A 16,759-nucleotide genomic window follows, 5' to 3' on the forward strand; every position below is an offset into this window, starting at 1 on the left:
CAGGAATGTCCACCAGAGCTGTTGCCAGATAATTTAATGTTAATTTCTCCAACCTAAATTACCTCCGACATCGTTTGGAGCATTTGGCAGTACATCCAACCCGGACTCACAACCGCAGAACCACATGTAACCGCAGCCCACCCAGTACCCTCCACATCCGACTTCTTCACCTGCGGAATCGTCTGACAGGTGGTGGTCGGCTGCTGGGGAGTATTTCTGTCTATAATAAAGCCCTTTTGTGGGGGGGGGGGGGGGAAATCCATTCTGATTGGCTGGGCCTGACTCCCCAGTGGGTGGGGACTCCCCAGTGCCTGGGCCTGACTCCCCAGTGCCTGGCTGCCAAGTGGGTGGGCCTATGCCTTCCATAGCCCACCCATGGCTGCAACCCTGCCAAGTCATGTGAAATTCATAGATGGTGGCCTAATAAATGTATTTATATGGACTCATTTCCCTATATGATCTGTAACTCAATAAAATCTCTGAAAATGTAGCACGATGCATTCATATTTTTGTTCAGTATAAATGCCAATGTATATTCATCATGTACAAATGCCAATATAGGCAGGATATTCTAGGATAGATTGGATGTTTCTAGGACAGATTGGTTGCAAAATCAGTTTCTATGTTACTACTGTAGTGTTTCTATGTTACTACTGTAGTGTTTCTATGTTACTACTGTAGTGTTTCTATGTTACTACTGTAGTGTTTCTATGTTACTACTGTAGTGTTTCTATGTTACTACTGTAGTGTTTCTATGTTACTACTGTAGTGTTTCTATGTTACTACTGTAGTGTTTCTATGTTAATTGGTATGTAATTCTTACTACTTACTTGTTAAAGGGTTCTTGCTGTGCTGGCCAAAGCATTTTCACTACGTCTATCATAGCAATTATGTACAATATAAAACCCCATTGGAAAATTCATAGCTAATACTGTACGTCCATTATATATTAAATATTATAAACTAGGTGGTTTGGGCCTTGAATGTTGATTGGCTGACAGCCGTGGGATATTAAGCAATAAGGCTCGAGGAGTTTGTGGTATATGGCCCATAGACTGCGGCTAAGAGCTAGTCTTAGGCACGACGCAACACCGAGTGCCTGGACACACCCCTTAGCCGCAGTCGATACCACAAAACCCTGAGGTGCCTTACTGCCCTTATACACTGTTTACCAACGTAATTAGAGCAATACAAATAAATATTTTGTCGTACCCATGATATACGGTCTGATATACCACGGCTGTCAGCCAATCAAAATTCAGGGCTCAACCCCCCCCCCCACAGTTTATAATACTGCTTAAACGATAACAGGAGCTACACTTTCATGAGTTTTTTCAAAGGAACTGAAGGAACTTATGACTCTTACAGTGCTGGTGAAAGCATTTTTACTACGTTACATTTCTCAGTTAGGTCATGTAGGTTGAGCCCTCTGACTGGATCGTAGAAGGTCATGTAGTCTACAGAGAAGGTTGAGCCTCTGACTGGATCGTAGAAGGTCATGTAGTCTACAGAGAAGGTTGAGCCCTCTGGCTGGATCGTAGAAGGTCATGTAGTCTACAGAGAAGGTTGAGTCCTCTGACTGGATCTGACTGGATCGTAGAAGGTCATGTAGTCTACAGAGAAGGGTTGAGCCCTCTGGATGGATCGTAGAAGGTCATGTAGTCTACAGAGAAGGTTGAGCCCTCTGGCTGAATCGTAGAAGGTCATGTAGTCTACAGAAAAGGTTGAACCCTCTGGCTGGATCGTAGAAGGTCATGTAGTCTACAGAGAAGGTTGAGCCCTCTGGCTGGATCGTAGAAGGTCATGTAGTCTACAGAGAAGGTTGAGCCCTCTGGCTGGATCGTAGAAGGTCATGTAGTCTACAGAGAAGGTGAGCCCTTTGGCTGATTAAATCAAATCAAATTTATTGGTCACATACACATGGTTAGCAGATGTTAATGCGAGTGTAGCGAAATGCTTGTGCTTCTAGTTCCGACCGTGCAGTAATATCTAACAAGTAATTTAACCTAACAATTTCACAACAACTACCTTTTTACACAAGTGTAAAGGAATGAATAAGAATATGTACATAAAAATATATAAATGAGTGATGGCAGAACGGCATAGGCAAGATGAATGAGATGGTATAGAGTACAGTATATACATATGAGATGAGTAATGTAGGGTATGTAAACATTATATAAGGTGGCATTGTTTAAAGTGACTAGTGATACATTTATTACATCAATTTTTCCATTAAGGTGGCTAGAGTTGAGTCAGTATGTTGGCAGCAGCCACTCAATGTTAGTGATGGCTGTTTAACAGTCTGATGGCCTTGAGACAGAAGCTGTTTTTCAGTCTCTCGGTCCCCGCTTTGATGCACCTGACCTCGCCTTCTAGATGGTAGCAGGGTGAACAGGTTGTGGCTCGGGTGGTTGTTGTCCTTGATGATCTTTTTGGCCTTCCTGTGACATCGGGTGGTGTAGGTGTCCTGGAGGGCAGGTAGTTTGCCCCCGGTGATGCGTTGTGCAGACCGCATCACCCTCTGGAGAGCCTTCCGGTTATGGGCGGAGCAGCTGCCGTACCAGGCGGTGATACAGCCCAACCGGATGCTCTCGAATGTGCGTCTGTAAAAGTTTGTGAGTGTTTTTGGTGACTAGCCGAATTTCTTCAGCCTCCTGAGGTTGAAGAGGCACTGCTGTGCCTTCTTCACCACGCTGTCTGTGTGGGTGGACCATCATGTCCATGATGTGTATGCCGAGGAACTTAAAACTTTCCACCTCCTCCACTACTGTCCCGTCGATGTGGATAGGGGGCTGCTCCCTCTGCTGTTTCCTGAAGTCCACGATCATCTCCTTTGTTTTGTTGACATTGAGTGTGAGGTTATTTTCCTGACACCACACTCCGAGGGCCCTCACCTCCTCCCTGTAGGCCATCTCGTCGTTGTTGGTAATCAAGCCTACCACTGTAGTGTCGTCTGCAAACTTGATGATTGAGTTGGAGGCGTGCATGGCCACACAGTCGTGGGTGAACAGGGAGTACATGAGAGGGCTGAGAACGCACCCTTGTGGGGCCCCAGTGTTGAGGATCAGCGGGGTGGAGATGTTGTTACCTACCTTCACCACCTGGAGGCGGCCTGTCAGGAAGTCCAGGACCCAGTTGCACAGGGCGGGGTCGAGACCCAGGGTCTCTAGCTTAATGACGAGTTTGGAGGGTACTATGGTGTTGAATGATGAGCTGTAATCGATGAACAGCATTCTTACATATGTATTCCTCTTGTCCAGATGGGTTAGGGCAGTGTGCAGTGTGATTGCGTCGTCTGTGGACCTATTGGGGCGGTAAGCTGTAAGTGGGGCCCGTTCATGTATTCACTTTTCTATAATAGTGTGTGATTACTGCAAGTAGGGCAGTTCATGTATTTATATTGCCATATTAGGAAATCATTTTTCTAAGGAGAGCTCTTACCTCTAGGTTTTCTGACCGCTGTGGACAACGAACAGTCTCTTTATCTGTTGGCAATTATTATGCCTTCACAGAAACTATTTTTCAGACCAAGAAATTCTCATTATGTTTCATTCATTCATTATATATTATTCATTATAGTGGTAAGTCTGTTCCAATAGTGACAGCAGGTTCGATGGTTGAAGTACAAGGCGAACAGAAGGCTCTTTTCTGTTTGGATCAAAATGTTTAGTATGTTGAGCACGCACGCACATACACACTCACATACACACGCACATACACACTCACATACACACTCACATACACATACACATACACACACGTCTGTCTGTCTGCAACTGTAACGAATTGTTTTATTTTCATAATTCCACTCAGCTCCTCTGCTCAATAAAGCCCCCCCTCTCTCTCCTCTCCCCATCTCTCTCAACCCATCTCTCTCTCTTCTTCTCCCTCTCTCCCTTCCTCTCTTCTCTCTCCTCTCTTCTCTCCTCCCTTCCTTTCCCTCTGTTCTCTCTTCTCTCTCTTTACCTCCTCTCTCCCTCCTCTCTACCCCTCTCCTCTCTCGCCTCTCTCTCTCTCTAACCCCTGCTTCTCATCTCTCTCTACTCTCTCATACCCCTCCTCGACCTCATCCACTCGTACCCCCTCTCTTATCTTCTCTACCCCTTCTCTCCACCCCCTCTCCATCGCTCTCTTCTCTCTACCCCTCTCTCCATATCTCTCATAAGTTCATTATATACTTACATTGTCAAAGTATACATATAGAAAAAATAAAAAATATATATAAAATATATATATATTTATATATAAATAAATGGTGGGGACCAACAGCAGTAATAATAGTAGTAGTGGACATGGGATTACCATTAACAGCAACTAAAACAACAATATTAATGCAGAACAACAATACGGATTAAAGCTACTGTAGTAGACCAGTGTCAACATGACTGAGAAGACACATGACCTGGTATGAAAGACAAAACAAGATGGGAAATATTATCCACATTACATTGCACTTTTCACTGGCTATCCCTCAGGTTGTAGCAGGAGGACACATATTTGGCTGTCAAAACTGCACATTTTGGCTTTTCACCCAATAAATATTTGATTTATTCTCTTAGGTCTGAGTATTGTCACAGTGTAATAGGAAATGCAGCTCTGTCTCTACCTCTCCCCTGGAGCAGAGTGAACACAGCCTGTCCTCTCTGGGCAGCCAGGTTTGCCTGTGACGACCTGTCTCTATAGCCAGACAGCCTGTCCTCTCTGGGCAGCCAGGTTTGTCTGTGATGACCGGTCTCTATAGCCAGACTGTCCTCTCTGGCAGCCAGACTGTCCTCTCTGGGCAGCCAGGTTTGTCTGTGATGACCGGTCTCTATAGCCAGACTGTCCTCTCTGGGCAGCCAGGTTTGTCTGTGATGACTGGTCTCTATAGCCAGACTGTCCTCTCTGGGCAGCCAGGTTTGTCTGTGATGACCGGGTCTCTATAGCCAGACTGTCCTCTCTGGGCAGCCAGACTGTCCTCTCTGGGCAGCCAGGTTTGTCTGTGATGACCGGGTCTCTATAGCCAGACTGTCCTCTCTGGGCAGCCAGGTTTATCTGTGATGACCTGTCTCTATAGCCAGACTGTCCTCTCTGGACAGCCAGGTTGGTCTGTGATGACCTGTCTCTATAGCCAGACTGTCCTCTCTGAGCAGCCAGGTTTGTCTGTGATGACTGGTCTCTATAGCCAGACTGTCCTCTCTGGACAGCCAGGTTTGTCTGTGATGACTGGTCTCTATAGCCAGACTGTCCTCTCTGGGCAGCCAGGTTTGTCTGTGATGACCGGTCTCTATAGCCAGACTGTCCTCTCTGGGCAGCCAGGTTTGTCTGTGACGACTGGTCTCTATAGCCAGACTGTCCTCTCTGGGCAGCCAGGTTTGTCTGTGATGACTGGTCTCTATAGCCAGACTGTCCTCTCTGGACAGCCAGGTTTGTCTGTGACGACCGGTCTCTATAGCCAGACTGTCCTCTCTGGACAGCCAGGTTTGTCTGTGATGACTGGTCTCTATAGCCAGACTGTCCTCTCTGGACAGCCAGGTTTGTCTGTGACGACCGGTCTCTATAGCCAGACTGTCCTCTCTGGGCAGCCAGGTTTGTCTGTGATGACTGGTCTCTATAGCCAGACTGTCCTCTCTGGGCAGCCAGGTTTGTCTGTGACGACTGGTCTCTAGAGCCAGACTGTCCTCTCTGGGCAGCCAGGTTGGTCTGTGATGACTGGTCTCTAGAGCCAGACTGTCCTCTCTGGACAGCCAGGTTTGTCTGTGATGACTGGTCTCTATAGCCAGACTGTCCTCTCTGGGCTGCCAGGTTTGTCTGTGACGACCAGTCTCTGTAGCCAGACTGTCCTCTCTGGGCTGCCAGGTTTGTCTGTGATGACTGGTCTCTATAGCCAGACTGTCCTCTCTGGGCAGCCAGGTTTGTCTGTGATGACTGGTCTCTATAGCCAGACTGTCCTCTCTGGGCAGCCAGGTTTGTCTGTGATGACTGGTCTCTATAGCCAGACTGTCCTCTCTGGGCAGCCAGGTTTGTCTGTGATGACTGGTCTCTATAGCCAGACTGTCCTCTCTGAGTCTGTACCTAGTCAGTGTTTTCCTCAGTTTTCTATCAGTCACAGTGGTCAGATAGTCTGCCACCAAGTACTGTCTGTTTAGAGACAAATACCATTGAAGTTCACTTAGATTTTTTGTGGTGTCTTTCCAATAGGTGATATATTTTTCTTTTTGTTTTGTGCTGATTTGGTTGGGCCAGATGTTCTGAGTGCTGTCCTGAGGCTCTATGGGGTTGGTTTGGGTTTGTGAACTGAGCCTCAGAACCAGCTGGCTGATGGGACTCTTCTCTGGTTTCATCTATTGACATTGTAGAGCTGTGTGATGGAATGTTTTGGGGTCACTTGTTTTTAGATGGTTGTAAAATTTGATGGCTCTTTTTTCTATTCGAATGAGAAGGGGTTAATGGCCCAATTCTGCTCTACATGCATTATTTGGAGTTTTTCTTTGCACTTGCAATACGGTCTTGCAAAACTCTGCATGCAGTATTTCAATTGGATGTTTGTCCCATTTGGTGAATTCATTATTAGAGAGTCGACCCCATTCTTTACTGCCATATAGAGCAATTGGTTCTATAACCGATTGGAACATTTTGAGCCAGATTCTAATTGGAATTTCGATTGTAATGTTCCTTTTAATGTTATAGAATGCTCTTCTTGCTTTGTCTCTCAGCTCATTCACAGCCATGTGAAAGCTACCTGTGTTGCTGATAATTAGTCCTAGATAAGTGTAGTTTTTGGTGAGTTCTAACAGAACTGTGTCCAAATAGAATTTATATTTGTCATCCTGATTTCCAGACCTTTTTTGGAATATCATTATATTTGTTTTTTTTTAGGTTAATGGTCAGAGCCCAGGTCTGACAGAACCTGTGAAGACAATCTAGGTGCTGCTGTAACCCCTCTTTAGTGGGAGACAGTAGCACCAGGTCATCTGTATACAGCAGACCCTCTTTAGTGGGAGACAGTAGCACCAGGTCATCTGTCTACAGCTCACCTCTTTAGTGGGAGACAGCAGCACCAGGTCATCTGTCTACAGCAGACCCTCTTTAGTGGGAGACAACAGCACCAGGTCATCTGTCTACAGCAGACCCTCTTTAGTGGGAGACAGCAGCAACAGGTCATCTGTATACAGCAGACCCTCTTTAGTGGGAGACAGTAGCACCAGGTCATCTGTCTACAGCAGACCCTCTTTAGTGGGAGACAGCAGCAACAGGTCATCTGTATACAGCAGACCCTCTTTAGTGGGAGACAGTAGCACCAGGTCATCTGTCTACAGCAGACCCTCTTTAATGGGAGACAGCAGCACCAGGTCATCTGTCTACAGCAGACCCTCTTTAGTGGGAGACAGCAGCAACAGGTCATCTGTCTACAGCAGACCCTCTTTAGTGGGAGACAGCAGCACCAGGGTCATCTGCGTACAGCAGACACTTGATTTCAGTGTTGTGTAGGGTGATACCAGGTGCTTCCAATTCTTCTAATGCTTTTGCCAATTCATTAATGTAGATGTTAAATAGTGTTGGACTTATTGGGCAGCCCTGTTTCACTCCCCGTCCCTGAGAGAAGAAGTCTGTTTGCTTGTTGCCAATTTTAACAGCACATTTGTTTTTAGTGTACATTGATTTAATAACATCATATGTTTTCTCTCCAATACCACTTTCTATTAGTTTATAAAAAAATACCTGTGTGCCAAATTGAATCAAATGCTTTCTTGAAATCTACAAAACACGAGTAGATTTTGCCTTTGTTTACTTGTTCCTCAGTTAGTGTGTGAAGTATGTAAATGTGGTCTGTTGTACGATATGTTTTTAGAAATCCAATCTGGCTTCTGCTCAGGACTTTGTCTTCATCAAGGAAATGGTGTAGTCTGCTATTTATGATACTGCAGAGAATTTTCCCCAAGTTGCTGTTAATGCAAATTCCTCTGTAATTATTTGGGTCAAATTTGTCTCCATTTTTATAGATTGGTGTGATCAATCCCTGGTTCCAAATATCAGGGAAAATACCTGCAGTGAGGATAATGTTGAAGAGTTTGAGTTTAGCCAATTTGAGTTTGTGGTCTGTATATGTGATCATTTAAAATACCATCAGCACCACAGGCCTTGTTGGGTTGGAGAGGGCATAGTTTTTCCAATAATTCTTCTTCTGTAATCAGAGTATCCACAGGATTTTAACCTCTCTAGTACATGTGGGACGAACTCGTCCCACCTACGTAACAGCCACTGAAATCCAGTGGCGCGATTTTTGAATCGTTAGAAATGCTATAACTTCAATTTCTCAAACATATGACTATTTCACAGCTATTTAAAGACAAGAATCTCGTTAATCTAACCCCACTGTCCGATTTCAAAAAGGCTTTACAACAAAAGCAAAACATTAGATTATGTCAGCAGAGTACCCAGCCAGAAATAATCACACAGCCATTTTTCAAGCTAGCATATCATGTCACATAAACCCAAACCACAGCTAAATGCAGCACTAACCTTTTATAATCTTCATCAGATGACACACCTAGGACATTGTGTTATACAATACATGCATGTCTGTTCAATCAAGTTCATATTTATATCAAAAACCAGCTTTTTACATTAGCATGTGACGTTCAGAAAAAGCATAACCACCGCAAACTTCCGGTGAATTTACTAACAGTTTGCTAAATTACTCACGATAAACGTTCACAAAAAGCATAACAATTATTTTAAGAATTATAGATACATTACCCCTCTATGCACTCGATATGTCCGATTTTAAAATAGCTTTTCGGATGAAGCACATTTTGCAATAATCTAAGTACATAGCCCGGCATTACAGGGCTAGCTATTTAGATACCCACCCAGGTCAGCATCCACCAAAATCACATTTCCTATAAGAAAGATGTTCTTACCTTGCTTGTTCTTCATCAGAATACACTGCCAGGACTTCTACTTCAATAACAAATGTTGGTTTGGTCCCAAATAATCCATCGTTATGTTCCAACAGCGACGTTTTGTTCGTGAGTTCTAGAATGCTTTTTCGCGGTGTCGCGCATGGCGCATTGGCGTGTCAAAAATGTCTAAATATTCCATTACCGTACTTCGAAGCATGTCAACCGCTGTTTAAAACCAATTTTTATGCCATTTATGTCATAGAGAAGTGTTAATATTCCGACCGGGAGTATGCATTGAGCCTAAACAGCCGAATAAAATTTCTCCTCAGAAGCGACTCATGCACGCGCATCATTGAAAGGTCCTCCGAGCATCCACTTACAAAAGGCGATAATATATTTCAACCTGAGGTTCCCTCGTAAACCTTCAGTTATTTCGCGGGCTCTGAGAGCCTATTGGAGCCCTGGGAATTGTCACGTTACAGCTAAGATCCTTACTTTTCAATAAAAAGAGGTAAGACGCACGACTCCTTGTCAGACAGGGTACTTCCTGCTTGAAGCCTTGTCAGGTTTTTGCCTGCCATAGGAGTTCTGTTATACTCACAGACACCATTCAAACAGTTTTAGAAAATTCAGAGTGTTTTCTATCCAAACCTGAACAATAATATGCATATTCTAGCTTCTGAGTTGGTGTAGGAGGCCGTTAAAAATGGGAACATATTTTTTCCAAAATTCTCAATACTGCCCCCTATACCAAACAGGCTAATAGTCTTTGACTGCTGATTCAAGGATTTGTAATTTTTCTTGTATATCTTTTTGTTCTGGACTCATTTATATTGCTGTAGAGGTTTGCAAAGTGATTTCTCCACATATCCCCATTTTGGATAGCCAATTCCTCCTGATGAGGTTTGTTTAATTTATTCCAATTCTCCCAGAAGTGGTTTGATTCTATGGATTCCTCTATTACATCCAGCTGTTTTCTAATGTGCTTTTCCTTTGTTCTTAGGGTGTGTTTGTATTGCTTTAGTGTTTCCCCATATTGAAGGCGTATATTGTTGTTGTCTGGTTCTGTGTTTTTGATTAGATATATTTCTCAATGACTTTCTTAGATTTTTGCAATCATTATCAAACCATTTTTCATTTTCTGTTATTTCTGGTTTGCTCTTATGTTTCTTTAGATTAGCCAAGGAGGCTAATTTGTCAAATATAAAGTTCATGTTCCAAACGGCCAAATTAACACCTTCGTTGCTGTAGGAGAATGTTAAGGCTAAAACGTTGTCCAGGAGAGTGTAACGGCTGTCTTTGGAAGAAGAGGACCAAGGTGCAGCATGGAATTTCTTCATCTTTTATTTGGATGAAAAAGGCACTTCACAAAGAAAAAAACAAACGACAGCCAAACAGTCCTGTCAGGAATCCTAACACACTAAACAGAAATTAACTACCCACAAAACCCCAAAGGAAAACAGGCTGCCTAAGTATGACTCCCAATCAGTGACAACGATGTACAGCTGTCCCTGATTGAGAGCCATACCAGGCCAAAACAAAGAAATACAAAAACATAGAAAAAAGGACATAGAATGCCCACCCAAATCACACCCTGACCAAACCTAAATAGAGACATAAAAAAGGCTCTCTCAGGTCAGGGTGTGACAGAGAGATTGTATTTTTTGGCTACTAATTGCTTTTTGGTAGATGTCTGTAGTGTTTGCACTCCATCTATAGGCCTGTTTAGTACCATGTAATTTACTGGTCCGTGATGCTTTATGGTTGGGTTCCGCTCTTCTCAGATACGCTGTGATTTTACTGTGGTCTGAGAGAGATGTTAGTGGGCTGACTGTGAAGGCTCTGAGAGACTCTGGGTTTAGGTCAGTGGGCTGACTGTGAAGGCTCTGAGAGACTCTGGGTGGAGGTCAGTGGGCTGACTGTGAAGGCTCTGAGAGACTCTGGGTTTAGGTCAGTAGGCTGACTGTGAAGGCTCTGAGAGACTCTGGGTTTAGGTCAGTGGGCTGACTGTGAAGGCTCTGAGAGACTCTGGGTTTAGGTCAGTGAGGAAGTAGTCTACAGTGCTGCTGCCAAGGGATGAGCTGTAGGTGTACCTACCAAAAGAGTCCCCTCTCAGCCTACCATTGACTATGTACAGACCCAGTGTTCCACAGAGCTTCACGAGCTGTACTCCATTTTAGTTTTCATACTTTGTCATAGTTGTTTCTGTGGGGGTATGTGGAGAGGGAAAGGTTGTTGCTTCCTGGTAGGTGTTTATCCCCATGACTGTTAATAGTGTCTAGTTCTGCTGTTCTAGCATTCAGGTCTCTTCAGACGTTTTTATCTGTCCAGACAGCCTCCTTGTTGATTTTTAACCAGATAAAGAAATCTCCTGTTTTGATCAATTCTATTGAATGAATTAGTTCAGATTTATACCATATTAGCATTCCCCCTGAGTCTCTGCCCTGTCCCGAGTCTCTGCCCTGTCCTGAGTCTCTGCCCTGTCCTGAGTCTCTGCCCTGTCCCGAGTCTCTGCCCTGTCCCGAGTCTCTGCCCTGTCCCGAGTCTCTGCCCTGTCCCGAGTCTCTGCCCTTACCTGAGTCTCTGCCCTGTCTGATTCCTTTTAACTTGGTGGATGGTAGGATGATCTCCCTATAACCCAGTGGACAGCCAGTGGAAACGTCACCTCTGCACCATGTTTCCTGTAGTGCTACAATATCAACATCAGCAATTTATTTCAGGAAGTCTGGGTTTCTGCTCTTTAGCCCAAAAGCAGAGGACTTCAAACCTTGTAAGTTCCAACATGCAACGTAAAAAGATTTAATAACTTTTTTTTTTCTTCTTTCTCTTCAAAGTGAGACAAACACTCACAATCCAACAAGAACTATTAAAATAGTTTTTTCAATTACAATAAACTCTTATTATGCAAATGTGATTTGTTTTATAATTTAAGATTGCATTTGTGTCATGCCACTTGGGTAGATGGTGGAGTTGTTGTGCTCATCTTACCATGACCCTCGGCCTATCACATGTGAGCATAGTAGACATTTCATTGGTGGGGGCAGGGCCAGTTGCTCCTCTCACAGCCTGTGCGTAGCCCTCTCTCTCTCTCTGTCTCTCTCTCTCTCTCTCTCTCTCTCTCTCTCTCTCTCTTCTCTCTCTCTCTCTCTCTCTCTCTCTCTCTCTCTCTCGTTTCATCCTTCTCTCTAAAATGTATCTACTCTACTTTTGTTGAAATGCTTAACTGTATATTACACAAAAATAAATAAAAAAATACAATAATAATGTATGTAGTAGTTGTTAAATAATGAAAACATATAATGTATAGATACCTTTCATTCTTTTTCTTTTCCAGGATCCTCCCTTCTACCAGTAACAGTTTCATGTTGAAGAACCTGGTATCTGGAGCGGACTACAACTTGTGTGTCCTGGCCATCTTTGATGACATCGTCACCTCCTTGGCGGCGACCAAGGTACTCTGATCCTTCCTCTCTCTGTAGCTCCTCACCAGGGTTCAATTTGAATTGAAGTCAGTCAATTTAGGAAGTGAAACACTTTTGACATAAATAGCTTTTCATATTCAGCAGTCATTGAAACTAGATGCCCTTTTTGCAATTATTGAATTGGAATTTCAGTTTACTTCTTGAATTGACTGCCTTCAATTCCAATTGACCCCAATCCCGTTCTTCAATAATGCTTTAAACAAGACTCTGTGTTCTGGGGGTTTGGTTTATAGTAGGTTTATCTTTTCCGTAATCCTCTCTCTCGCTAGAAAATCATTTACTGTACTTCTAAGTTTCTTTCTTTGATATATTTACTTAATTTTACTCCCTCTCCATCTCTCTCTCTCTCTCTCTAAAACGATCTACTTTCATTCAATCTGTATTCATTCATTCATTTATCAAAAATCTCTCTTTTCTATTTTCCTTAATCTCTCTCTTTTTTTCAAGGTTCTTGGCTGCGCCCAGTTTAGCACTAAAGACCTCTACCCAGAATGCCGATCCCTACAGACCCACTTCCTGGGCGGAACCCTGACAATACTTGTGGGAGGCGTTGTCGTGGTAACGCTGCTGGTGTTCACCGTGGCGCTGATGGTGCGTCACCGTGTCTGCAGTAACCAGGACGACCACTGTCACCATGGGGATGATAGTGATGAGTTGGCGTGTTGCCAGGGCGGGTCATTGGGAAGTCCGGTGAAAGAGGCGGCGGCCGGAGGCGGCGGAGGAGTCTACAGCCAATCGAATGGCAACGGAGATATGATGATGGTGGTCTTGCCCAATGGGCTGCCTTCAAAGCAGAGAGGGGGCAGGACGAAGGAGAGAGCAAAAGAGAAAAAAAAGGACAAAGAGAAGGGAAACGAGGGTGAGAAAGGGGGGAGGACAGGGAGGGAGAGAAGGGGGGAGGACAGGGAGGGAGAGAAGGGGGAGGACAGGGAGGGAGAGAAGGGGGGAGGACAGGGAGGGAGAGAAGGGGGGAGGACAGGGAGGGAGAGAAGGGGGGAGGACAGGGAGGGAGAGAAGGGGGGAGGACAGGGAGGGAGAGAAGGGGGGAGGACAGGGAGGGAGAGAAGGGGGGAGGACAGGGAGGGAGAGAAGGGGGGAGGACAGGGGGACATGACGTTAGCAGTGAGAGACACCTTCCTCCCTACACTCCCGAAACAGTCTCTCTCTACAACTCTCCTGTCATAAGCTCCTCCCCCTCAACCCTCCCCCGCAAATCATGAGGTGGTAGGGCTAGGCTCTGCCCAGATGTAGTAATAATTGGTGGGGCCAAATGGGCAAGCTTCACCCTGGATAGGCCCCTGGGACAGGATCTCCTTTCTGATTGGAGGACGAGACACGGTGGCATAGTGGGCTGACTCGGAGATAAATGGAACTCTTCTCAGGCCTATCAGAGCCCGGGAGCTCCACTAAGACCCTCCCACAGCATTGTGCGTGCCAAACGTAGCAACTCCCTCGACATGGGGTTATCTTCTTCTTCTGTTTCCATCGCCAAGACAATGGTTACCACCCAGCGACAGTACGACAGTCGCCACGGTTACGCCAAGCGGTTGTCAGTGACTTGGACGAGGCGGAGCAAATCACTGCAAGGAATGTTGGTTGGTACACTCAGCAACAACCAGCGACCAGGGTAGTGTAGACGGGGAGTTACCACGTCCACGTCTGTAACAACCCTAACTCTTATTCAGCGGTGACCAGTGTTGTCATCAAGGGCAACGGGAATGAGAGAGGGAGAGCAAAAGGGACAGAGAGAAAGAGGGAGAAAGAGGGAGAACGAGGGAGAACGAGGGAGAGAGAGAGGGACCCTCAGAGATTTCTAGGGTTACAGAGAGGAAATGTGTGTAGAGAGAGACAAAGACAGAAGAGAGGAAGAGAGAGATAAATAGAGGGATGGGGGGAAGATGTAAGGGTTGAAGGTGGAGGATCTCTGCTTAAATATAAAATAGTTAGAAATGCTGAGTTCAGAGGAGAGGAGAAAGAGAAGAAACAGAGAGAATGTTTTAAACAGAATGAAGAGAGAGGGAGAGAGAGAGAGAGGGTGGGTGGGTGAGGGACAGGGAGAGAGAGAGAGGGTGGGTGAGTAAGAAGGTGGAAAAGGAGGGCAGAGAAAGTAATGGCAGTACAAAGAAAGAGAGAGAGAGAGAGGGGAGAGAAGGGGTGAAATGAGGGAGAGAGAAAAAAATAAACGAGGGAGAGAGAGAATAAGAAAGGGAAACCAAAAACTTGGAGGATGTCTCTCCAGCCCAGCACAGCAGACAGTGATTTAAATACTAACTTGGCCCCTCTGATCAATGTAATCTCAGGCCAGACCAAGGTTTAAACTGATCAATGTAATCTCAGACCAGACCAAGGTTTAAACTGATCAATGTAATCCAAGGCCAGACCAAGATTTAAACTGATCAATGTAATCTCAGACCAGACCAAGATTTAAACTGATCAATGTAATCCCAGGCCAGACCAAGGTTTAAACTGATCAATGTAATCCAAGGCCAGACCAAGATTTAAACTGATCAATGTAATCCAAGGCCAGACCAAGGTTTAAACTGATCAATGTAATCCCAAGCCAGACTAAGGAAAGGAGCAAAGGCTCACTGCTGAACATGAGGACGGAGGAAATCTCAAATCTCTGCTGTGATGTGCACTACATATGGAATAGAGATGTGTACCACATATGGAATAGAGATGTGCACCACATATGGAATAGAGATGTGACCCAGATATGGAATAGAGATGTGTACCATATATGGAATAGAGATGTGCACTACATATGGAATAGAGATGTGTACCACATATGGAATAGAGATGTGACCCAGATATGGAATAGAGATGTGTACCATATATGGAATAGAGATGTGCACGACACATGGAATAGAGATGTGCACCAGATATGGAATAGAGATGTGTGCTACATATGGACTAGAGATGTGCACTACACATGGAATAGAGATGTGCACTACATAGGGAATAGAGATGTGCACCCAATATGGAATAGAGATGTGCACTACACATGGAATAGAGATGTGCACTACATAGGGAATAGAGATGTGCACTACATATGGAATAGAGATGTGCACTACATATGGAATAGAGATGTGCACTACATATGGAATAGAGATGTGCACTACATATGGAATAGAGATGTGCACTACATATGGAATAGAGATGTGCACTACACATGGAATAGAGATGTGCACTACATATGGAATAGAGATGTGCACTACACATGGAATAGAGATGTGCACTACATAGGGAATAGAGATGTGCACTACATATGGAATAGAGATGTGCACTACATATGGAATAGAGATGTGCACTACATATGGAATAGAGATGTGCACTACATATGGAATAGAGATGTGCACTACATATGGAGAGCTATGATGACCTAGTCTGACTAGATAAGCGGGTGGATGGATGGCTCTGGCATCGGCCAGCTGGCCTGACAGTGGGGATCAGAGCATTAGATCAATTAGACAAGATCAATCGATAAGGACATGTCGGAACTGAGCAGCCAGTGGCGACTACTGAGACTAGGCACACTGATTTATGATAGAGAGAGACAGAGAGAGAGAGAGAGAGAGACAGAGAGAGAGAGAGAGAGAGAGAGAGAGAGAGAGAGACAGAGAGAGAGAGACAGAGAGAGAGAGAGACAGAGAGAGAGAGAGAGAGAAAGAGAGAGAGAGAAAGAGAGAGATAGGAGAGACAGAGAGAGAGCAAAGAGAGAGAGAGAGAGAAAGAGAGAGAGAGAGAGAGACAGAGTGAGAGAGGAGAGACAGTGAGAGCAAAGAGAGATCACATAATTATTGAATCATGAATTCTGTATGGAATGTAACTGAACAAAAATACAAACGCAATGTGTAAAGCATTGGTCCTATTTTTCATGAGCTAAAATAAAAGATCCACGAAATTACACACATCCCTGTAAGTTAGAATTTCTCCTTTGCCAAGATAATCCATCCTCCTGACAGTGTGGCATATCAACAAGCTGATTAAACAGCATGATCATTACACAGGTGCTCAGGACTATAAGAGATCACTCTAAAATGTGCAGTTCTGTCACACAATACAATGTCACAGATGTGTCAAGTTTTGAGGGAGCGTGCAACTGGCATGTCCACCAGAGCTGTTGACAGAGAATTGAATATTCATTTCTCTACCATAAGCCACCTCCAACGTTGTTTTAAGAATTTGGCAGTGCGTCCAACTGGCCTCAAAACCGCAGACCACGTGTATGGCGTCATGTGGGCGAACGGTTTGTTGACGTCAGTGTTGTGAACAGAGTGCCCCATGGTGGCGGTGGGGATATGGTGTGGGGCAGGCATAAGCTACGGACAAGAACACAAGTGCTTTTTATCGATGGCAATTTGAATGCACAGAGATACCGTGATGAGA

General features: G+C 44.6%; 1 protein-coding gene across 1 annotated transcript in view; it reads left to right on the forward strand.

The window, feature by feature from the left end:
- Positions 1-12,222: 12,222 nt before the first annotated feature.
- Positions 12,223-16,759, forward strand: part of LOC115186231 (leucine-rich repeat and fibronectin type-III domain-containing protein 2-like) — a gene marked incomplete at its 5' end in the record, with an annotated part of 24,928 nt that continues 20,391 nt past the window's right edge. The window contains 2 exons of the mRNA XM_029745907.1: positions 12,223-12,340; positions 12,818-13,229. Of these exons, the coding sequence (XP_029601767.1) occupies positions 12,223-12,340; positions 12,818-13,229 (530 nt within the window). The remainder of the gene's footprint in view (positions 12,341-12,817; positions 13,230-16,759) is intronic.

This window comes from Salmo trutta, unplaced genomic scaffold (genome assembly GCF_901001165.1).
Source record: "Salmo trutta unplaced genomic scaffold, fSalTru1.1, whole genome shotgun sequence".
Lineage (NCBI taxonomy): Eukaryota > Metazoa > Chordata > Actinopteri > Salmoniformes > Salmonidae > Salmo > Salmo trutta.